General features: G+C 40.9%; 2 protein-coding genes across 2 annotated transcripts; both read right to left on the reverse strand.

The window, feature by feature from the left end:
- Positions 1 to 12329: 12329 nt before the first annotated feature.
- LOC143387775 (lysine-specific demethylase 4D) lies at positions 12330 to 13199 on the reverse strand. Its single transcript, XM_076841953.2, has one exon. The coding sequence runs from the start codon at positions 13197 to 13199 to the stop codon at positions 12330 to 12332; it is 870 nt and encodes a 289-aa protein (XP_076698068.2).
- Positions 13200 to 21849: 8650 nt separating this feature from the next.
- Positions 21850 to 23790, reverse strand: LOC143387786 (lysine-specific demethylase 4D-like). The gene has a single exon (XM_076841958.2). The coding sequence runs from the start codon at positions 23788 to 23790 to the stop codon at positions 21850 to 21852; it is 1941 nt and encodes a 646-aa protein (XP_076698073.2).
- Positions 23791 to 24725: the final 935 nt, after the last annotated feature.

Genomic DNA, 24725 nt, shown 5'->3' on the forward strand with positions numbered 1-24725 from the left:
GAAGTGGGGCTTTTGGGAAGTGATTGCATCAGGAGGGCTCTGACCTCATCAGTGGATTAACCCATTGGTGGGTTTGTAAATGATTGATTATTGGGAGATGATGGGAACTGTAGGAGGTAAGGCCTAGTTGGAAAAAGTATGTCACTGGGGTGTTCCCTGGAAGCGTACCTCTTGTGCCCAGCCGCCTCTTCTCTCTCTTTGCTTCCCAGCTGCCATGAGGTGACCATCTCTGCTTCACCACACCTCCCTGTCATGAAGATCTTGGATCATGGTGGCAGTCCATGGCACCCTCCCCATAGTGGTGGGGCCATGGACTGCCACCATGATCCAAGATAAATCTCCTCTTTCCCATCAAGTTCCAATTTTTAATTCTATGAAATTGATACAGGTGCATTAAAATCATACTTTACAGCTGGAATCTAAAATTGGAAATCATGATCTAAAGCTTATATTATTGCATTAATATTACATTAATGATTAAAATATTAATATTATTTTAATTATATTGTTATTATATAATTATATTATACAATTATATAATATACTTAAATTTTTATAGATGTTTTACATCTGGGACAATGGGGCAAAATCAGTCTAGTTGGTTTTCTCAGGTATTTAGCCAAAATGATGGAAACTGACTAACCTCTCTTACATCTGTAATCTATTCCTTTCCTAGATCTATATAACCTGTCAACCTTCTGGAATTGAAAAGCTGAAATGTGAACACCTCTTCCCACTTCTGCATTCTTTGGTTGTAAATAAAACCTTCCTTTCTCCCCAACTCTTATATCTTGCACATTGGTTTTTCCATGGGATGAACTTCTAAACTCATGTTCAGAGTATTGAGAATTTTTGGTAACATTCTTACCTTGAGCTGGTTATTGCTCAAAGTGCTTTACTTATATTAGCTTATTTAGTCTTCATAACCACCCTTGTTGTGGGCACTGTTATTTTAGTTCATTTCCACTTTTGGAAAAAGGAAGCTGAAACACACAGAGATGAAGCAGCTTGTCAAGACCACACATTTATAAGCACAAGAACTGGGGTTTAAATAGAGAATATGTGCTAGTAACCACTCTGCTACAGTCTCTCCAGGAAGCTAGAGCCTCAGAGTTGTGAGTCAGTTGCCTAATAAGTGGTAGACCTGGGGTTCAGAATCTCCATTGGCCGTACTATATCGATGGAGCTCTTGGGAGAGAAAATGAGTGAGGTACAGAAAGTGTTAGCCAGGCCCATTGTGGACACTCACAATGTAGTGACTGGGTTTCTTGATCCCTTTACCCTCCTTGTTTTTACCTGTCTCCAAGGGTATCCGGTATGAACTTTAGACAAATAGTTTGGAGAATGTCTTGATCAGCTCAGACCTCAATAACAACTTACCATACACTGAATAACTTACACAGCATTCATTTTCCACAATTCTGGAGGCTGGAAAGTTGGGATCAGGGTACCATCATGGTCAAGGTCTTAATAAAGGTAGCTGACGGACAAGTCATTCTCTTCTTGTAGCCTCAGATAGCATAGAGAGAGAAATTACTCTCCTGTCTCTTCTTTTAAGGGCATTAATGCCTTCATGACCTCCCCAAAGCCCCACCTGCAAATATCATGACACTGGGGATGAGGGTTTCAACACAAGAATTTTGGTAGGACAGGTTCAGTCCATGGAAGAGAGATGAGTAGAGACAAGAGAGAATGGCAGGAAATGGAATTTAAATGACACCACTCACTAAAAGGAGCTCAGGAATGTCTATAGCACAGATGGAAGATTTGATAGTAAGTAGTACCCTATCCGTTTCCTAGAGTAAATCATTCAATGCATCCAATCAAGGCCAGCCCCCAGATCCCTGGAGGCTTATCCTATGGCTGACATTGCTCCTAAGAAAAGTGGATCTATTTTCAGTCACGATTGGGAAGAAAGGGGACTGAGAGGGCTACCAAGAGCTCAGAAACAGACTGACAAAGTTCCAAGGGCCTGTGTGTCTTTGGCCTTAGGTTGAGGCTGACTGCTCCTGACAGAAGACACATTTCTGGTGAAACTGCCTAATTGCTTGTCTGTGACTCCATCCAAGGAGACTCTGAGCTCCATACTTAGCCTCTAGGGTACTGCCTGGCTTAACAGTAACTGTTGGGTGAATGAATGAAAGGCTGGTGTTGCAATGTGAGAAATGGTTTATTCTCTGGCTCTATAATTTATTTTAACCTCTTGCTTAGAACTGTATATCTTTATTTCAAAAGATAGTTAATGTGAAAGCAATAATTTATTTGTCATAAGTGTTTCTTACAAAGCTGGCCCTTTTTTCCTTTGTGTTGATGATTTCAAGTCATTCATTCAATCAACAATACTCATTAAGCCCTCACTGTACAGAAAAAAGTAAGAAAAACAATAACCAGTTGTATTAATTAGATTTAATAAATGAGATCAACTGTAGATAAAATAAAGTACTAGGATGCCAGAGGGCCATATACAAGTCTGGTCAAGATGCTGTCCTCCCAAGAGAAGCAAGATAAGGTTGCTTCGTTCCTAAGGAGAGTCTCAGATGGCAAACTTACTCAGCCGATCCTTGACAATCACCAGGAATGCTCACTGAGATGATTGCCAATTCCTGATTTAATACTTTCCCAGATTTTATCCTTATCTGGAGCCTCAGTTTCCCTGTGCGTAGTTTTACCCTCCAAATCCACAACCAGTTCTATTCTCGCACCTGATCCCTCTGTAGCTGTTTTTCCAGGCAATTTTTTTAACATTCTCTTTTATGTTTTATGATTTAGCTTTTACATTTAGTCTGTGATCCACTTTTTACATAATGAATCAGCTTTATTGAGTTATACTTCATATACCATAAATGTTACTCTTTTAAAATATAGAATTCAATTGTTTTAGTATGTTCACCAAGTATATGATCTAATTTTAGAACATTTTTATCATCCTAAAAGTAAACCCCTGAGGCTAGGGATGTAGCTCATTGGTAGATCTCCTGTTCGGCATGACCAAGGCCCGTTTTCCAGGCAATTCTTGCCACCGGCTCCCTGGGGGATAAGTGTCTCCTTCCTTCCTTCACACTAGCTTCATAGCCCTCTATGGTCTTCAGATATGAAACTCAGTGAATTTCTGACATGTCAACTACATGTCCTTGTTTTTGGGTTGCTCATAGGCAGCCTATGTGACTGCAAACATAGTGAAATCCTGTGTCTAGCAGAATGCAGTCTAATGCAATGCCAGTATGAACTACCTACTGTGAATCCTGATACCGCAGGAAAACAAAAACAAAAACAGTTCTTAGGGGCTGGGGATGTGGCTCAAGCAGTAGCACGCTTGCCTGGCATGCGTGCGGCCAGGGTTCAATCCTCCGCACCACATACAAACAAAGATGTTGTGTCCGCCGATAACTAAAAAAAATAAATATTAAAAAAGTTCTCTCTCTCTCTCTTTAAAAAAAAAAGAAAAACACAGTTCTTAGCCAGGCACAATGACACAGGCCTATAATCCCAGCAACTCAAGAAGCTAAGGTAGGAAGATCGCAATTCTGAGGTGAGATTCAGCAACTTAGCAAGACTCTATCTCAAAATTTAAAAAAATAATAAAATAAAAAAGGCTAGGAGTACAGCTCAGTAGTAGATCATCTCTGGGTCAATCCTCAGTAATCTCTCCTCCAAACAGTCCTGCTATAGTAGGATTTATAACTGGCAGGAAAGATAGTCATTTCCAGGGTTAGTTGTATATTACATGAACTTTCAAAGACTCTGTGGCTCCCAAGTTCTTCCACTCCAGCTTACCTAAAACACCAACTACTCCAACCACTCGGTGATATACTGGAGAAGTTTGCCCTGAGCAAGATGTTTCTTCCTGTCTGGCCCTATCCAGACCTCTGCCTTGACTCCCAATCCCTCACCCTTCATGCCAGCCTCTTTGCTAATCTGCAAGCACATTGTTCCTACTTCAAGGCATTTGTACCTGTCCTTCTTCCCATAAAGATGCTCCATTCCACATCCACATGGTTCACTTGAAGACCACAGTCCAAAGATGTCATCCCTGACCACCCAACCAAATATGGCAGCCCTGTCACTCTCTAACCCTTTACTGTGCTTTATTTTTTTTTCTCTTGACCTTTTAAATTACTTGGCATATTATTTTATGTCAATCTTCATGATGAGAATGTAGGCTCAAGAGAGTTTAAACTGTTGTCCTCGATTCCAAGAACAGTGCTTGGTACACAACAGGTTCTCAGTAAACATTCATTGAATGAATGAATGAATGAATCTAAAGTACTTAGACACAATGTGGGTATTTTAAGAACAGGCTGTGAGGAGTGGGACAGGAGAAAAAAGCATTTATGAGTGCAGGAAAAGACACTCCGAGATCCACAGGTCTGGATACAGTTCTTTTGGGGGTGGAAGATACTAAATATTTACGATATTGGGATACTGGATGCCAGGGTACTAGAGAGGAGGTAAGGAAATGCAGAAACCCAGCAAGCAAATCTTTTTTGGGAGGGTGGTACCTTCCATAATGGCCCTCTTCCCCTACGTGCCCGACCTTTGTCCTGCCAGAAATGGCTTATCTCCATAATATCCAACCCTTGCTGAGTGTTTTCCTCAGCCTTTTTGTTGCTGTGACCAAAATAACTGAAAACAATTAGAGAAGGAGAAGTTTATTTTAGGGCTTGCAGTTTCAGAGGTCTCAGTCCATAGACAGTGGCTCCATTCCTCAGGACTTGAGGCAAGGCAGAACATGGTGGCAGAAGAGGATGGCAGAGGGAAGCAGCAGGGAACATGGCACCAGGAAGCAGAGACAGAGAGAGAGAGAGAGGGAGAGAGAGAGAGAGAGAGAGAGAGAGAGAGAGAGAGAGAGATCTGCTCAACAAGGACAAACTATAAACCCCAACATAGATCCACCTCCTCTAGCCATATCCTACCTACCTGAAGTTACCACCCAGTTAATCCCCATGAGGGGATTAATGCACTGATTAGGTTAAGAGCACTCACAGCCCAATCATTTCACCTCTAAAACTTTCTTGCACTTTCTCACACATGAGCTTTTGGGGTACATTTCACATCTAAACCACAACACTGAGGATTGGTGAAAACATTCTCAAGGTATCATCCTGTTGGTCACTGTAGGTCACCGAAACAGGTCTCTGTGGCAATGAAGAGATAAGACAGCATTGGGTATTTCATTCTGAGAAGCCAGAGAGCAGAGTGAGGACCCCAAGGCCACCAGAGTGAGGGGTTTTTCCTCACCGGGGTTCTGTTCAACTCAGATCTGTTTCCTTCCTGCTTCTCTCTGTAGTCAATTCCTAGCCACTCTTTGTGTGTTTCTATCTAAAGAAATGATAGGTAACACAAACACTGAAAGAAAAAAATCTTTAATTACATGGCTATGACCCAATAAAATAAATATCATGGTGAAGTTGTTTCTAAACATCTGGAAAAAATCTGTTTAAATATTTAAAAAATAATTTAGCATAGGCTAATTTTTATGAAAAATTCAATGTGGTCAGGTAGTCACACAAAATCTATAACTAAAAAATTTTAAGAAATATCAGAAAACTCTGAAAGACCTACACACCAATCTCTACAAGTATGCATTCAAGTACAGTTCTAATGTACCTCTTATAAATTTGAGCTTATAAGTAACACTGTTAATAGCCAATGGTTATTTAGCACAAATACTACTCACACTGGTCTGAACCCATGTGCCAACTCCAGCACAGGTGTCATGTGGCTAGAAGCTTCTTTTGCCTAAATAAGGACATGGAGACCCAGAGGACAGAGCTGATTTTTTTTGAAAGATTACTCAAAAAGCCAGTATAGGAGTTCTGAAGAAAGGTTGAGTCTCTGGGCTCCTGACTATTTATGAAATCCTGACCTTGCCCTGGTAGCACTGCAACAAGGCCAAACATGACAAGGATTGGAATTTACAAATAAGCATGTGTGACCTTTTGTACAAATATGTGGTGGATCATGAGAAAAAAGAACATTAAGTGATGGATGGAAAATAATTTGGCTCTTTCCTACAAAACTAAACATACTCTTACCATATAATCCAGCAATTGAGTTTCTTGGTATTTAACCAAATAAATTGAAACCATTTATCCACCCCAAAACCTGCATATAGATGTCTATAGCATTTTTATTCATAATTGCCCAAACTTGAAAGTAACAAAAACATCCTTCAATATGTGAATGTTTAATCTGTGGTATGTCCATACAACGGAATATTATTCAGTAATAAAAAGAAATAAGCTATCAAGCCACAAGACATGGAGGAGACTTCATTGCATATTATTAAGTAAAAGAAGCCAATCTGAAGCCAGGTGTGATGGTGTATGCTTGAAATCCTAGTGACTCGGGACACTGAGGCAGGATTGCAAGTTCAAAGCCAGCCTCAGGAACTTAGCCAGGCTCTAAACAACTTGGCAAGACCCTGTCTCAAATAAAAAGGGCTGGAGATGTAGTCAGTAATAAAGGGCCCCTGGGTTCAGTCCCCAGTAACAAAGAAAAAGGAGAAGGAGGAGGATAAGGAAGAAGAAGAACAACAACAACAAGTAGTAGAAGCAGCTAATCTGAGAAGGCTACATACATACTGTGGGATTCCAACTCTATGATACATTGGAAAAAGAAAAAGTTGTCATAAAGATCCAGGATTGCCAGAGGCTAAGGAGGGATGAATAGGTGGAACACAGTAGATATTTAGGCAGTAGAGCTATTTTTCTAATATAATAAGAGCAGGTATATATATATATCTATATACAGTTTTATAAATCCATAAAATATGCACCACAATTGATTCCTAAAATAAACCATGGCCTTGGGGCAATAACTATGTATAAATGTAGAGTCATTGGGTGTAACAAACAAGCCACTGTGGTGGTGGATGTTGATAATGGGAGATTCTGTGCAATTGTTGAGGGACGGGGTATGTGATAACTCTACTTTCCAAAACATAATCTGTCAAAAAAATTCATGAGTAAGCCTGTGTGGGTGGGGAGGAGGGCAACAGCAGAACCACCGAGTCCCATAATGAAAGCATTTGAAAGTTTGCCTTTGGTTTTGTGTATAGGAACACAGAAGCCATTTTTTATTTTTCAAATTCATTGAGTGCCTTCTACATGCCTGTCACATTTACACCACACTACATCTTTTCACACACATAAAATTTACATTATAATTTGGGATCTAAGAAAATCAATGATTTTTTTGTGAAAGTCACATTACTAGAAAGTAGCACAGCTCACATTCAAGCTGACTCCACCGAGCTTTCCTCCCTAACTGCTGGAAAGGTGACAACAGTGACGGAGGGAAAGTTCTGCTCCACTAAACACATCACACTGCAGGCTCAACTGTGCGCTCGTGATTCATACCTGACCTAAGAATGGGCTGTTTGTGGAAAGGAAGGTATCACACCACATCAACGGTTCATCATTCATTTACTTCACCATTCAAAGAAAAATAAGAGGCTGTGGAGAAGGTGGTGGGGAAGGAATGGACTGAGAACCATTATTGCTACACGGAGATACTGCCCTCCTGGATTTTCTCATACCAATGATGCAAGGTCACTGGTAATGGACAAGCAGTCAGACTTTCCTGGGAGTCACCTTCTCTTTGACAAGGAGGAAGGAAACCCTCTGCAGCTCTGAAGCCATGCCAGGGAAGGTTGCCTGACAGCCAGGTGACAATGCAGGGAGTGGCCGAGGCCCTGGGGAATCTGGCTCTGTACATCACAGTCACCACGTCTATCCAGAGCAAGGCCTCTCAACACCATTTACTGATGGGAGGTTGCGGTGGTGAGAATATGCCAAAATACAGAGTGACAGGGACAAAGCAGTGGAGAACTCAGGGTAGAAAGCTACACGCTTTCAGGACTAGGGCTTAATCATGCTTCCATTTATGGCAGCAGTATACAAAATCTTTTCAGAGTGCCCTTCACTATGGTTATTTAAATCTTTTTAACGTGTTCATCTCATATGCTATAAAAGGTTCATGTAACTCTGGTTACCACAGAGTTTTCTCCACTCCTTGATTACCACTGACAGAATTAATTGTCCTCCTAGATCAACAGCAAGTCTCAGGTCCCTAAACGATGTCTATCAATTGTCCTGAAGTCCATCTTACAGCAGAAGCCCCAGCAGGAGGCAGGCAGAGCTTCCTCCATGCAACCCCTGTGATGGGCACCTCTGCAGACATCTAAAGCCTCACCCCAATGCTCTGGCTCTGCTGTAAAGCAAAGGCAACACTCTCTGAACATCCTCTCCAGCACTCAATGAGGAACAGTGCAGGGACTTTGTTATAGCTGAGTTACCAGGCCCCTCAGACCCAGGCAGGTTTCCCCAACTCTCATTTCTTCTCTCATTTCTTCTCTGTTGTCTACCCAAGGAACTCAGTCAATGTTTTTCCTCTGGGTACCTGCACTCATCCCATTCTACTATCTTCATCCTGGTTGGAGAAGGACATAACCCCCACCCCCAACTTCGTTGTCAATTCAAACAGAACAATTTTAATTCCTCATTGTTGCAAGAGAAGCCATAGCCAATTCTCTCTCTCTCCTCTCTCTCTCTCTCTCTCTCTCTCTCTCTCTCTCTCTCTCACACACACACACACACACACAAACACACACACACACACACACACTTTATAAAACCCTTATTCTCCTTGACCTAACTCCTTAGGGGGAATGACAAATTGTCTTTTGACCTGCTCCTCTATTTTTATTCTCCTAAGAGTACTTACCTAAACTCTTCCTTATTCTGACCCAGACTTTTCCTAAGGCCATGCAAAACCCATATTCCCTGGTGGTCTCTAAAATGACAATTAAGATAAAGTGATAATTGAGCCCTTAGTATGTGGTAGGCACTGATAAAAATGATTTACATGGATTAACTAATATTGTCCTTATGTAACCCCTGATGTGAGTGTATTGTTCCTATTTTAGAGATAAGAACACTGAGACTCAGAGATATTGAATTGATTTGCTCAATTTCCAATAACCATATAAGCGTTGATAAAGCTAGGATTTTTAACTTGGTCTGATGGCAAATCTAATCCTTTTCCAGCCCAAAATGCTCTATTCTTAGAGATCACTGCACAATCTATACATGAATCTACATAATATTTTTCTTTATTCTTATACACAAGGAACACTAATCTAGAAAGATGATAAAACACATTACTTATCTAACATCAGTATTATTCTTTATGGATTTGAGCTACTACCTAGTCACATGGAATCTTCACCAACTTACCAAAACACAGGACACTGATTTATTTTATTGGTTACATCCTTTTCATAGGACCAGGAAAAACAACGTAGTAAATATTCTTGGTGATTTGATAGTACACATGTGTAACTCAGTGGAGTTCTTTTAAATCTAGTGGAATGGCCTGCATTTGGGTATTTCCTTCAAAGTGAAGGATGTATGGATGAGCCCTGAGACTTCAAAATACTAAGAAAGAGATACAGAGCTGTAGGTGTCTTTTAGAAATTTGGAGGCAACGTACACAATATACCTGGTGAACAAAAGGCTGTTTCACATTGGGCCCAGAACGATAAAAACTTCCCACCAGATCAGGATTGTAGCAGAAGCAGCTTTGCCACATGTCCTTTAAAATTCTGCTGATTCAGTTGTGTTCTCAGCACCTGTGGGTGCTCTGTGGCAATGATCCTTTACTGAACACTGGAATCATCTGAGTCCCTTGTGCATTGGAACTTAAAATATATACATTGTTGATGCCTAGGTTTCCTTTCTAGAGATTATATTACTTGGTTTAGAACCATCAACTTACGGATTCTAGTGGTTGCCAAATTCATGTGAGAACAAAACCATCCAGAGAACTAGTTAAATTGGAGTGCTGAGTCCTACCCTAGCTCCTCATTAAATAGGTCTGGAAGGTGCAACCCCAGACTGGCTTTTCTAACAAGTTCCAGATGATACTGAGACTCTGGGAAAGGGAACCACACTTCAAGAATCACTGATGAAGGCTGTCAAATTTCCATAGGACAATCACAATGAAATCTTTTACATTTTTTTTAATTGGGTGTGGGGGAGTACCAGGGATTGAACTCGCGGGCACTTGACCACTAAGCCACATCCCCAGCCCTATTTTGTATTTCATTTAGAGACAGGTTCTCACTGAGTTGCTTAGTGCCTTGCTTTTGCTGAGGTTGGCTTTGAACTCATGATCCTGCAGCGCCTCTGGCATTACAGGCATGCACCACTGCACTGGAGTCTTCTATATTATTTGCTACTCAAATAATGATCTATGATCAGCAGTATTGATAATACCTGGGGTTTTTTTGAACACATAGAACCTCAGATCCCAGCCCAAATTTCGTAATTGAAATCTGCAGTGTGATACACCTCCACGTGATTGAAATGCACATATAAGTTTGAGAACCACTGGTCTGGGGATCTGAAGCAAATCTATGCTGTATTCAGCAAACAATAATTCTCCATTTGAGCAAATGACAACTCTCCATTGGAAGTTCTTGACTAGGTACTGTGCCCTATCAGAGATATTCCTGCTCCAACAGGTCCAAAATTGTTCCCAGATTTCAAAGTTTCTATTATATAAGGAGCTACTGATTTTCATGCTATATTTTTGTCATATGTGCAAGCAGTTTGTCTAACATTTTCCTTCCACATCAAACTTTAGCTATGACTGAATCTGATCTCCCCCCTCAAATTGGCCCCACCTCCAGCATTTCTCCATCCAGTTATCTAGAAATGAACTTCCCCTTCCTTTCTCACCTGCTGCACAGAAAAAGCTACCACAATGTCATGGCCATACCTGATTTTCCCTTTCTTAGGCCTACCATGTGTGAGCCTTTGGATTTGATGAAGATTTATTTTTTGTAAAAATATTTTTAAGTTTTTTCATGACTAGAAAAAAAATGCCATTATTGTAAAACTTAGATTCTGAACACCCCTTTCCACAGATGATGTGGTACTATGCATGGTGGCACACACAAAACGCCTAAGTCCCAGGGTCTGCTCTGGATATAGATAAAGTTGAGAGCTACATATATGAAAACACTATCCTAAAAAACATTAATTATAGTAACAACAAAACATGGGCTACAGTCTGTTACGCACCACCACCAATTCTAACTTGAGATATTCCAGTAAGATTATAAAGTATCATTCAAGAACTAAATACTGGATTCAGGTGTTTCTGCACCAAGGAAATGAAATATTTCTTTATTGATAATTCAGTCAGGAAATAATAGTGGAGAGAGATATGAATGAAAGAACAATTTTATTCAATCAGCCTCGATACAATTCCATTGTTGCCAGATTATTCATGGCTCCAAATTGTTATTTTCTCATTGCTAGTGCACCTCTCTTTGTTATGTCATTATTACTAGGGACAGGCCTAGGCCAAAATTGTCACTTGGTTGGGAACTTCTATGGTTCTGAGGATTGAGGGAAGAGGCACAGCCACATTTGGCAGCATATCCAATAGCCACAGTCAGAAGTTTCAGGCCATTGATTGATGGCAAATAATTCAGAATTCATAGATGCAAGTCCATCTAGCTTTAACCCCAGTATATCAGAAAGGGGTGCCACAGACACTGGAAACCTCATTTGGGGACAGTATTCTATAGGCATAAATGATCCATTGCTACAACCTTAATTAGGTTCAGGGTGGGGATGCGGTTCCCATCAGCACTGCTTGAAAAATCTCTAAGGTCAGAATATTGGGAACAGTTAGTCAGACACTGCCAGGGAGATTTCCCATGCTGTTGTCCAGGGACAGCAAGTACTTGCAAGGGTGCATCAGATTATCAGCATCCAGAAGTCCCCAAGATTTTAAAATGGAGGCACAGGAGCAGCCAGAAGCCCTTCCATGATGCTGCCATCAGGGCTCAGAAGTGCAGGCATGTGCACCAAGCCACCCTCCTCAGAGAGGGGTTGAGCTGAGGAGCCCAGAATGTGTGTGCCCACCAACAAGAACCTCTTGGGTGAAGTCTGAAGAGTCAACTTCTGAGTTTAAAGTTTTCCAAAGTCATCCACCACTCACACATTGCCAGGTAATGGGAGAAGGACTGGGCCACGCAGACTCAAGAATGACCATGGGGGACAGAGGTGGGGGGTTCTTGAGAACTCTGGGAGCACCATCTCTGAGCTGGGCAGTAAGCACTTCTGTAGGCCACAAAGACAGGCTTCTGTACCTGGTACTTCTGGACGCGTGGGCGGAGGAGGGAGTGGGGGCAAGGACAAGTCCCAAGCCCTAGGCCACAGCCATCCCCCGCCATCCGTCTCCATACAGACCCAGGAAAGGGTCAAGTGGATCAAGTCTCTGATGAACCCAGGTGATCAGTTCTGTATGACTCACAAAATGAGTTCCGTGTTGTCCACTACCGCCCTGTCTTGTCCGCATTTCCACAGCTCATAGCGCTCAGGTTGTAGGATGCGCACAAAGGCGTCCATGGAGAAGCTGACCCTGGCCTCCTGACAGCTGCACTGAGACGCCACTTTGCCATAATCAATCCATCGAGGAGTGGCGAAATTGATGGCCTCCGCACAGTTGAAGCCAGGGTTGAAGCCAGCGTGGTAGCCATAGGGAAATGTCACCATGAACTCACCCGCCTCCTGAGTCACGCGGTTGAAGGGAATGCCATTCTCCCTGAGGACTGTGGGCGAGATGAGGGCCACCTTGTGCCTCAGGAAGGCCTCACAGCCCTGGGAACTGCCCGGGAAAAGCTCCCTGGCCAGGCGCTCCAGGCGCTGCCGGTGTTCAGGGGGCACTGCGTACCACGTTTTGGGCTCCCCAAAGTGCAAGTAGTTGATGCTGTAAAGGTCCATGTCCTCCGTGTGCCACGCAAAAGTGGTCTTCCACATGCCAAAGTACAGGTAGGGCGTGTTGACACCCTCAATGACAACTCCACATTCCTGCTCCAACAGGTCCAGAATGGTTCCCAGGTGTCCCAGGTTCCACTCTTTAGTGTTCTCATCAAATAAGGAGTCACTGATGTCAGCACCATAAATTGGTGAGTCATAGAGGCGGCTTTTCCAGTACTTTCTCTCCAGGTCTTCAAAATTCAGGTGTGGGGGAGTTCTATACTTTTCACTGTCTGCCAGGAGGTTAGGAGGTGATACTCTCCCACCATCATGGCTTTTTTTTTTTTTTTTTTTTTTTTTTTTGTGGTATTGAGTGAACATATCTGCCTTCCCAAAGACCACCTGGATCCAGGTGAGCATATTCCAGCACACAGAGAAAGTTTCCTGTTGGCAGCTGCCATCCACAGAAAGCCCAGGTTAGGAACACCCTGGCTTTACACCTGAGTTCTGCTCCAATATAATCAGCACCCACTTAATGTAATCACAGAGCTAGGTTCCTAATTTGACATCTCATTTAATCCATACCCATCCACTCTCCCCCTTTTTAATCCAGTCTAATCAAATCAAGAGGTTGAAAATCAAGGATCAGAGAAGGCAAACAAAGATTACAAAAAAAAAAAAAAAAAAAAAACCAACAGTTGGGATAAAAATACCAATACAAATAAATATAAATAGATTTATAAGATCAAAGAGAGACATGTTATTGCTATTGGAAAAAAAGAGAAAAACCCTCACTAGGAACACATTGCAGCAAATAACTTCATGCTCCTAACCACACAGAGCTGAGATACAGAAACACAAGACTGAGCATTATAAGGTAAAACATGCAAAGGGTTTTTTTTAAAAGACCAATATAACATAGAAGAACATTAACAATGCTATAAAAGTTTGAGCAACAGACTTAACTTTGATCATCTAAACTGCAACAACCACAAAGCGAATGGAAAATGCTTTTCAATGCATAGAAACCATTTATAAAAACTTACCCAAACTACAAAATAAATATTAACTAAATTCCACAGAATTAATATATTGGACATAATCTTGACCACAATAAAGTAAAATTTAAAGTCAACAATAAAAACACAGAGCAAAACCATATTTATTTGAAAATTAATATCTAGGTTTCTAAAACCTATTGATTTTTAGGTTCAATACAAACAGGTAGCAAAAGTAAAGGAAAACCGTACAAAACAGGACATTGCTAAAGAAAATGAGATATTGGGGCTGGGGCTGTAGTTCAGTGGCAGAGCACTTGCCTAGCATGTGTGAGGTACTAGGTTCAACACTTAATACCACATAAAAATGAAACAAATAAAATAAAGATATTCTATCCATCTATAAGTATTAAAAATGCTTAAAAAGAGAAAATGAGATATAAAAATGGCAGAATGACAAACAAAAGGAAAAGTTTATTAAAAAATAGAAATAATTAATAAATCTGAAATGTGATTATTTTAAATAAAAATAAAATAAAGTACTAGTAACATTAATCAAAAAAGTTTCCAGCCAGCTATGGTGGTGCATGCCCATAATTTAACGTACTGGGGAGGCTGAGACAAGAAAATCACAAGTTCGAGGTCAGACTCAAGGTCAGCCTGGGCAACTTGGCAAAACCCTGTCACAAAATGAAAAATAAATAAATGAAAAGAGCTGATGTATAGGTCAGTGGTAAAGCACTTGCTTACATGTATGAGGATCTACGTTTTTGTTTTTTTAATTTCCTTTGTAGTTGTACACGGATAGAATACCTTTATTTGTTTATTTTATGTGGTGCTAAAGATCAAACCAGTGCCTCACACATGCTAAGTAAGTTTTCTGTCACTGAGCTACAGTCCCAGCCTGAGGCTCTAGGTTTGATCCCCAGTACCCGCTCCTTAAATAAAAGGAAAACATTTAAAAAAAAAAGTTACAAAAAGGTGGCAGGAAATACATGGAATGAACCTCCATTGTCTTATAATGCTGAAAATAAGGATGTGCTAAATACAAACAAAAACATTGGGGTCTGTTAAAGGGGCATATAAAACCATTCCTAATGGTCAACTCTCAAAGAAACTGAGCAAGCAATGAAATAAAAATAGTATTGTAGTATAATCCAATGTATAAAAAAAGTTCACACTGATTTAAATAAATAGTTGAATAAATTTAAAAATTGGAGAGAAAATATAATTTTTTCCTGTAGAAGAATTTTAATAAATTATATAAACAAAAATTTGGCCCAGTTTTTAAAACGTTATAGAACTTTACATACAAAGAATCATAGTTATATATTTAAATATGCTTTATGTATACTTTTTTGACACTGATATTGCTCCACGTAGCTGTACTTTATTCCAGTTTCTTTCTATAAGGTATTCAATTGTATGACTATTTCTGCTATTGATGAGCATTTGAATTCTTTCAACTTTTCGCCTCTTACAATTACCCTGATCATTTTTGGACTTCGTACACTGTGTGCAGGTGTTCATGTGGACTCATATTAATGAATGGAACTCTTGGTCATAGAACATGAATGCAAACTATCATTCAAACTGCTTTTCAACAGTTTTTTTTACCAAATTACCCACCCACTAGCTCTGTATGAAGGTGCTCATTGCTTTTCACCTCTGCAAATCATAGGTAAATATCAGGAATCTGGGTTCTCTTTTTTTGTACAGTTATCTCTTAGTATCTGGGGTGGGGGGGAACTGGTTCCAGGAACTCTCTGAAGATATGGACATCCATGAATGCCCATGTCCCTTATATAAAATGGTGCAGTATTCGCATATAACTTACATGTGTCTTCTGATATACTTTAAATCATTTCTAGATTATTTATAATACCGAATACAATGTAAATGCAATGGAGGCAGTTGTTATATTCTATTATTTAGGGAGTGTCAAGAGTACATGTTCAGTACAGATTTAATTTTTAAAAAACAATTTTATTCCATGATTGCTTGAATCCGGAGATGCAGTGGAACCCATGAATACAGAGAGTCAACTGTAATAGCTCTTTATGTACTTGATATTGTAGCTTTTTGTTGGATATGAGTATTACAATATCTATTTACACTCCTTGGTTTGTCTTCACCCTCCTGTTCATGCCTTTTGGTGAACGGAAGTACCTCAACAGTCATAATCAAAATATTACTAAAAATAGCTAAAATAACTGGTGTGGTGGTTGCACACCTGTAATCCCAGCAACTAGGGAGGCTGAGGCTGGAAAATTGCAAGATTGAGGCCAGCCTTGATGTAACTCAGTGGTAGGTACATCCCTCAGTTCAATCCTCCCTAGTATCAAATCACACCGACTAGCTCTGTATGAGGGTGCTCATTGCTCTTCACCTCTGCAAATCCTAGGTAAAATCCTAGTGTTCAGCTGTCAGGCAAAGGCATAGTGGTATCCCATTAAGGTCTGTTTCCCTGAGAACTAATGAGAGTACATAAAAAAAGAACATATGTGTTATTTGGTGAATTTCAAATGCCAGACACTGTTTAATTTACTCTTCAAAAAATCATTGACTTAATCCTCACAATAACTTACAAGGAAAATCTTATGAACTCTATTTTCAGGTGAGGAAATAGAGTCATGGAGACATTAAGTGACATGATATTCAAATAAGATATCAGATATTCAAAAAATAATCTCAAAGTTGATTTCTCTTTTAAAAAAAGTGACTTTTTCTTGCTGAGGACGTGACTCAATTGGTAGCGTGCTCACCTGGCATGCACGGGGCTCTGGGTTCCATCCTTCAGCACCACATAAATTTTTTTTTTAAAAAAATGAAGATGTTGTGTCCACCGAAAACTAAAAAATAAATATTAAAAAATTTTTATATGTGCCCTGACAGGGGATCCCAGGTTTGCCCTGATGGGTACTGAAATTTATTTGCTAATTTGAAGATAGTCACTTTCTAGATCTTCTGGTTCCCTCTCCTTCCTGTCGTGGGCCTGTGCTCAAAGACAGATAATTTGGCCTGGGATGGGAAAGGATAATCTAGTTTTCTGCTCACAGGAAAGGGAGGGTGAGAGGGAGAAGAGGAAAAGAAACACATGTGCATTTTAAAATAAGCCTCCCTGGCAGAGCAGCAAGGGCTATATTCAAAGCATGAAACGGACCACTATTACAATGGTACAATAAAATTCCTGAGGCTTGATAATTTTTGAAGAAGTTTGTTCAGCTCACAGTTCTAAAGGTTCAAGACTAAGGAGCTTGGCCTGGCCTGTAATCCCAGTGGCTTGGCAGGCTGAATCAGGAGGATCACAAGTTCAAATCCAGTCTCAGCAATTTAGCAAGGCCCTAAGCAATTTAGCAAGACCTTGTCTCTAAACAAAATATGAAAAAGAGCTGGGTATGTGCTTAGTGGTTAAGCACACCTGGATTCAATCCCTGGTACCAGAGAAAGAGAGAACATGAAGGAGAAAATGAATTAGTGTCCTAAAATGAAGTCAGGCACAGTGCCACATGCCTGTAATCCAGCTTCTCAGGAAACTGAGGCAGGAGGGTCACGATTTCTAGCCAAGACTGGACAACTTAGTGAGATCCTGTCTCAAAAATAAAAATAAAATGGTCTGGGAGGTATAGCTCAGTGGCAAAGAATCCCTAAGTTCCAATCTTAGTACTGCAAAAAATAATAATAACATTAAAAAATGACAACAGATTGATTTTTTAAAAATAGTCAACTCAAAAAAGTAAGCAAAGTCCTAGAACAGACCATCCAAAACAGAAGAAATCCAAAGGGCCAAAATATATGTGGAGATATTTAAGATTACTAATAACTGGAGAAATGCATGAGACAGTACTTTTTACTGATATAGGAAAAATTAATAGGTGTGATGATACAGATTACTAATGGAGATAGAAATTGAAAACCCAACTAGCTGTCCCAAGAAAAGTTGAAAGTAAACATAAATACAACTCATCAACCTTATTTCTGAGTATGAAGACATTCAGTGAAGTACTGTATGAGGTAGCTAAGTTGTGCAAGTAGCTGGGCGTGGTGGTGCACACCTGGATTCTGTGGCTTTGGAGGCCCAAGCAGAAGGATTACAAGTTCAGAGTACCCTCAGTAACTTAGTGAGACCCTAAGCAACTTAGAGAGACCCTCTCTCAAAAGAAAAAATACAAAGGGCTGAGGATATGGCTCCATGATTTAGGACCACTGGTTTCAATCCATAAAACAACAAAAAAATGATGCGAAAGTAATCCATTTGTCCAACAGCAGAGGAAGGGATAGAAAGAAAATTGCCCATTGACTCTTCAAGTTGCTGGGATCTGTGTATGTAGCAGTAGGCTTAGATTATGTACATTGAGTGTTCTAAAAAGATGACACAATGGGGAAGAAGTTGGTGAAACATAAATGACATATTACGTTTGTGTGCAGACTTATGGTTACAACCGTGAAGATACGCAGAACTCATTATTTCTTAGAAGTGAAGAAAAGCCTAAAAATAGAGCAAAGAGAGTTCTACACTTATCTGTATATAAGGTTTTCTTAATCAATGTCTCTTGATTTTACAAGATAGAATGTAAGAAAAACTTATTGAACATGGACAAACAAGTAGTGTTGTAGTCAGCTTTTTCACTGCTGGGATTAAATGATCTGAACAGAACAATTCTAGAAAAGGAAAAGTTTATTTGAGGGCTCACGGTTTCAGAGGTCTGAGTCCATAGAAGGAGGGCTCCATTCCTCAGGGCTCAAGGTGAGGCTGAACATCATAGTGGAATAGTGTGGCAGAAGGAAGCAGCTCACGTCATGGTGATCCAGAAGCAGAGAGAGACTCCACTCTCCAGATTCAGATGTATACTCCAAAGCCACTGCATTCTCCTACAAGCACACTCCACCTGCTCTGGATACAGTCAGAACCTTGGCGACCTCTGAGAGCCCAAGTGGGGAGCACTATACTGTCCAGCCCACACCTTGCAATGGGATCCCACACGCTTGAGTGTGTGAAGCTTGGGAAGAGCTTCTTGGCACTGTACAGCCTCCTGTCCACCACACCCAGGAAAGCCACATGGAGTGTAGAGAGACTACCAGTAAGAATAAGACATGGAGCATACCTATATCCAGGCTGTACTAATGAAGGGAGGAATAAATGTGTTCCTCCAAAGCCTCAGACCCCCACAATGAGGAAATATGGAAAGAAACTAGAATTATAAACCTGTCACCTAGGATATAACAGAAGAGAACCATGAGTTCCCTGAAATGTTTATAGATTTTTACGTGTGTAGAGTTGTTGAAGGGGAAGATCTGTAGCTTTCAGCAGACTCTCAATGCCCCTGGGGAATGCCACAGTTCATTTTAAGTCTAAAATAATAACCTTAGGTATAATTTTTTAAATTAAAAAATAATTATATAAAAAGTAATATACTGTAGTCATTTAGTAAGAAATATGGTCAATACATGCATGATTTTAATAAAGAACAGGGAACTGAAACTAAAGAGCGATAAAAATGGCTTTAAATAAGGAGTTTAAAATATTTTTGTACATCAATGCTCATGCAGCACTATTCACAACAGCCAAAAGGTGGAAAAAAAAACCCAAATTCCATCAATGGATGAATAGATACACAAAATGTTGTGTACATATGGACTGGGACAGAGTCTAGTGTTGAAGAAGAAGAAAGTTCTGATACATGTTACAACGTGAATGCTCACATTATACTAAGTGAAACAAACCAGATACAAAACAACACATACTGTATCATTCCACTTGTTGTAGGTGCCATAAGAGTCAAATTAATACTGAAATGAAGTAGAATAATGGATTCTGGCAGCTGGAGCACAGTGTAATATGAAGTACTGCCTAATGGGTAGAGTACCACTTTGTGGTGAGGAAAGGCTCTGCAGATGGTTGGTGGTTGTGATGGTTGTATAATTAGACTGTCTTTTATAGTCACTAAAATTATTAATAAAATAAATCATATATTACATATACTTAACCACAACAAAAATATTTGAAATTTAATGAAAGACAATGTTACATGGACGTTCAAAACTGCTTTACTTTCATTGAAAAGTGTGTTTAAAGAGTTCTTTGTATTATGAAGAAACTTCTAGACAGTGGACATGATCAAAGCAAGATATATTCATGTCGAGAGAGATCACAGTAAAACTCATTAATTTGCACAATTCATATATGTTAATAATTACAATTTGTTTTTTTTTAAGTGCCCTTTTTCTAGGCCAGGTCTGTAACCCAATGCTAAAATGCTTGCCTCGCATGTGTGAGGCACTGGGTTCCATCCTCAGCACCACATAAAACTAAATAAAGGTATTTTGTGTCCATCTACGACTAGAAAAAAAGTACACACACACACACACACACACACCCTTCCTCTATATAGCTTTGGTCTCATTTTGTTAGTCTGATACTAAGATCCATGACTCCAGTGAGGTTTCTTTGTTTGCATTTTCCTTGGTACAGTTTTGGCATTATATTTTTTTTCTTATCTACTTGAAACACTGTTTAGATATATCTCTTTCATACGATTTTGATATGAAGAATATATTTTAAGGGTTCCTCCTCTTTGTTTTGTGGGTACACATTATAAATAACAAATTTATTAAACAACAATAATGTTACAAAACCTGCCTGGAGTAGAACTATCAGACTCAATTGGTCAAAAGGTTTAGTTTCTTCAGGAGCAGTGGTTGGTGGTAGCCTGGGAAGCAGAGCATGTTACATTTGTCAGGCTGTGAGGTGCTACTGGGCCTCACTTTGGCAGTGGCAAGGTCCAGGGGAAGTCTGATTAAGGACAGACACCCTGATGGAATTTGGGGATAAAGAAAAGAAGCTCACTCAGATTCTCTGCATCATCCAATGTTGACCCATGATTGTGGGGGCTAGAAGCATATATCATAGAGGAGGAAACAAGAGGTAGGCATGGCATCTAGACCATGGTAGGGGCCACAGGCACAGCCATGTTCAGGAGTGTTATGAGAGTCCCTGAGAGATGCTACAGCTTCCTGTGGCAGCTTATAGGGTGGGGAGATCCACTTCCTAGGCCACAGTGAGCCCTAGTTGTTATAGTGGGAGAAAGCATCAGGCATCCTCAGAAATGTCAATTCTTGAAAGTAACAGGGAACAGGTACTAGAGACAGGCCCATGCCAGGATTGCTGAATGGCTGAGAACTTCAATGATTCCTTCCAAGTTTCCTGAGTGGATTTGCCCGCACTTCATTGCTATAATGACTATCCGAGGCAGACTACTTGGCAAACATACGAATTTATTTTGACTCATGATTTTGGAGAATGAAAGTCCAAACAGGATGATGCAGTCACCTGTAAGGGTGTCTACTGGCTGCATCATATGGTAGGGAGAACGTGTACATATCTCTGTGTATATATGGTCTCTTTCCTGTTCCTTATAATGTCACTAGGATTCTGTCATGACAGCTGGACCCTAAGGACCTTATCTAAACTAATCACATTTTAAAGGTCCCAACCTTAAACACTATACACAGATTAACTCTCCATTCTCTTAAAACCATTATCATAAGACTCATTGTTTTAATCAAGTTTCATCACTGTGAACAAAAGACCCAGCAAGAACAACTTAGGAAACATTTATTTGACTCAGGGTTTCATAGGTTCTGTGGTTGGTCAGCTCCATGGCTCTGGGCCTCAGTGAGGCAGAACATTGCAGTGGAAGAGTGTGGCAGAGAAAAGCCGCTCAGAACAAGGTAACCAGGAAGCAGAGAGAGAAAAATCAATACTCATCAAAAGCAAAATATAAACCCCCAAGGCCCCCAGTGATCTACTTTTCTGTAGCCACAACTTATGTGCCCACAGTTTTGACCCAGTTAGTCTGTATCACTAGATTAATTCAATGATTAGGCCATACCTATTGTGATCTAATCATTTCTCTTATGGAAATTATTGCATGTTTAACACTTGTTTATCCTAGATAAACAATAACACTCATACAGGAATAATTCTTCTGAATGAGTTCAGGGGGACAATTTATATTTAAACCAAAACATGAGGACTAGGGGTCTAAGACACAGTCACATTTACAATATACTCAGTAGCCAAGATTAAGAGCATCCATTGGTGGCCAAGGCTTCTCCAAAGTCAAAGGATCAAATCCCTCTAGTGGCAAGAAGAATATGGAGACCTCCACTGGATCCAGAATCTTAGAGGAATAAGAGTGGTCCAAGCCTACAACCTCAGCAGGTGTCATGCAGTCCCCAGTAGCATCATTGGCAACTCTTAAAGATGGAATGAAATCAGGAGGAGTCAGTGGGACAATTTCAGGGAGATTCAGCGTGATGTTATCCAGAGATTGCAAGCATGGGCCAGGGTGCATTGGTTCGTCAGGATCCAGTGGGGGACCCAAGGGTTGAAGATCAGGGGCACAGCAACATCCAGAAGCCTTGGCAGGAAAATAGGGCCCTGCTCTCACAGATACAGAATCGTTCATCAAAGCACTATCCTCAGGCAAGGGCTGATGCTCAGAACCTGAAGCTGTGTTCCCTGTGGGCACCATTAGGGGTCTTTTGGTCTGTGTCAAGACAGTAGGCTCAGGAGCCTCCAATTCCCAAGAACAAAAACGATTAACAGTTTTGGTTCGTGCCCGGATCCTTCCAGACTTTGGGAAGCAGCCCTTAACTGTAGCCCTGGGCTGCATATAACTTTTTGGGGATGACATGCTACAGGACGCAGGACATATTGGGGTGCAGCCACGGCTCCCACAGCCTGTGGCTACAGGACATTTGAGGCATCTTTTTCCCTGGCCTCGGTGGTGTCTCAGGCTAGGGGTCAGTCTCCCAGGAACCTGTTTCTGTTTTGCTGATGCGGTGGGCTTGGTGTGGTCCAGAGCTGCTGGGTCTTGCCAGACTGGGAACTGTCTCAGGCTGGGAGAAGCTTTCCTACGTGAAAAGACATCCCTCCAGGTGGTCATCACCTGTCTACCAGGCGCTGTAGGCTCAGTGTGGTCCACCACCGCCCTGCCTTGTCCACATTTCCACAGCTCATAGCGCTCAGGTTGCAGGATACGCACAAAGGGATCCATGGAGAAGCTGACCCTGAACTTCCCACAGCTGCACTGAGACGCCACTTTGCCATAATCAATCCACCGCGGAGTGGCGAAATTGATGGCCTCCGCACAGTTGAAGCCATGGTTGAAGCCAGCGTGGTAGCCATAGGGAAATGTCACCATGAACTCACCAGCCTCCTGAGTCACGCGGTTGAAGGGAATGCCATTCTCCCTGAGGACTGTGGGGGAGATGAGGGCCACCTTGTGCCTCAGGAAGGCCTCACAGCCCTGGGAACTGCCCGGGAAAAGCTCCCTGGCCAGGCGCTCCAGGCGCTGCCCGTGTTCAGGGGGCACTGCGTACCACGTTTTGGGCTCCCCAAAGTGCAAGTAGTTGATGCTGTAAAGGTCCATGTCCTCCGTGTGCCACGCAAAAGTGGTCTTCCACATGCCAAAGTACAGGTAGGGCGTGTTGACACCCTCAATGACAACTCCACATTCCTGCTCCAACAGGTCCAGAATGGTTCCCAGCTGTCCCAGGTTCCACTCTTTAGTGTTCTCATCAAATAAGGAGCCACTGATGTCAGCACCATAAATTGGTGAGTCATAGAGGCGGCTCTTCCAGTACTTTCTCTCCAGATCTTCAAAATTCAGGTGTGGGGGACTTCTATACTTTTTGCTGTCTGCCAGGAGGTGATACTCTCTCACCGTCATGGCTTTCTTCTTTTTGTGGTATTGAGTGAACGTACCTGCCTTCCCAGAGACCACCTGCTGCAGGGGAGTGGCTATTAAGATGTTACTGACATCATCATAGGTCTTCCTGGCTCTCCATTCCTTTGGTGGAATTACCTTGGCCAGGCCAGCTCTATGTGCCCCTTGGGATTCCATGTAGGCAATATAATTGTTGAAATCTGAGAATTCTTCCATGGTTGGGTGGAATGTCATAATGGTGGAACTTCTTGTCTGGGTACCAGAGTGAGCAGACTTCATGGTGCAATATTTTTGGCAACAAATTCTAAAACCTTAGATGAACTATAGATTCCTGAGAATGTTTGGGAATTATTTCTTCTTCTTTTCTTCTTCCTCCTTATTTTCTGTCCTTCCTTCTTTACTCCCTCCTTCCTTTCTTCTTTTAAGTATGTTTGTTTACCTATGAGGCAGTAACCCAGTCTTGAGCCTCCAATTCAATGATATATCTTTTCTAGCTTTGCTGGTTCACCAAACGTATTCTATTCTGATCAGCGAGTATTTTACTCAAATAAAATATAGTATTTTCCAGCGGAGTAGGTACCACAATCCAAGAACTGGCTCAGCCTACAGCTCAGCGAGTTTCCCTTTGTTGAGTCTGTAAGGAATGATAATTATCAAATTATACTTATATTGTGAGCAGGTACAAATATGTAACAAATGCAACCATTATAGCAGAGCATTGTGGCCCACTCCTGTAATCCCAGCAACTTGGGAGGCTGAGTAGAAGGATCACAATTTCGAGGCCCACCTCAGCAACTTAGGAAGATGCCTGAACAACTTCGAGAGACCAGTCTCAAAATAAAAAATGAAAAGAGCTTGAAAATATAGCTCAGTGATAATGCACCCCTGGGTTCAATTTCTAGCACCCCCTCAAAATTAAATCCAACAATCATGTGGAATTATAATGTACCTATAAAAATATTGGGGGAAAAAGCTAATCCCCAAATACTACACTCATATCATTTTGTAAGTAGATTCTCTTACTTTCTTTTCTATAATCTTTTTTAGAATGATTTGGGTTTATGAGGCCATTAGCATAACCTTGATGCCAAAACCAGAACAAGCCCCACTGGAAATCCCATAGGTCAACTTTATCTAATGGCAAACTTACAAAAATATTAAAAAAGAAATAAATGAAATCTTTAATGTAGCTGGGTATTAAAAGAATAATACAC

Source organism: Callospermophilus lateralis, chromosome 2 (assembly GCF_048772815.1).
Source record: "Callospermophilus lateralis isolate mCalLat2 chromosome 2, mCalLat2.hap1, whole genome shotgun sequence".
In the NCBI taxonomy this organism is placed as follows: domain Eukaryota; kingdom Metazoa; phylum Chordata; class Mammalia; order Rodentia; family Sciuridae; genus Callospermophilus; species Callospermophilus lateralis.

Coding starts and splice junctions, on each gene's coding strand:
- LOC143387786 (XM_076841958.2), bottom strand. CDS start 23,790: ATGAAGTCTGCTCACTCTGGTACCCAGACAAGAAGTTCCACCATTATG.
- LOC143387775 (XM_076841953.2), bottom strand. CDS start 13,199: ATGCTCACCTGGATCCAGGTGGTCTTTGGGAAGGCAGATATGTTCACT.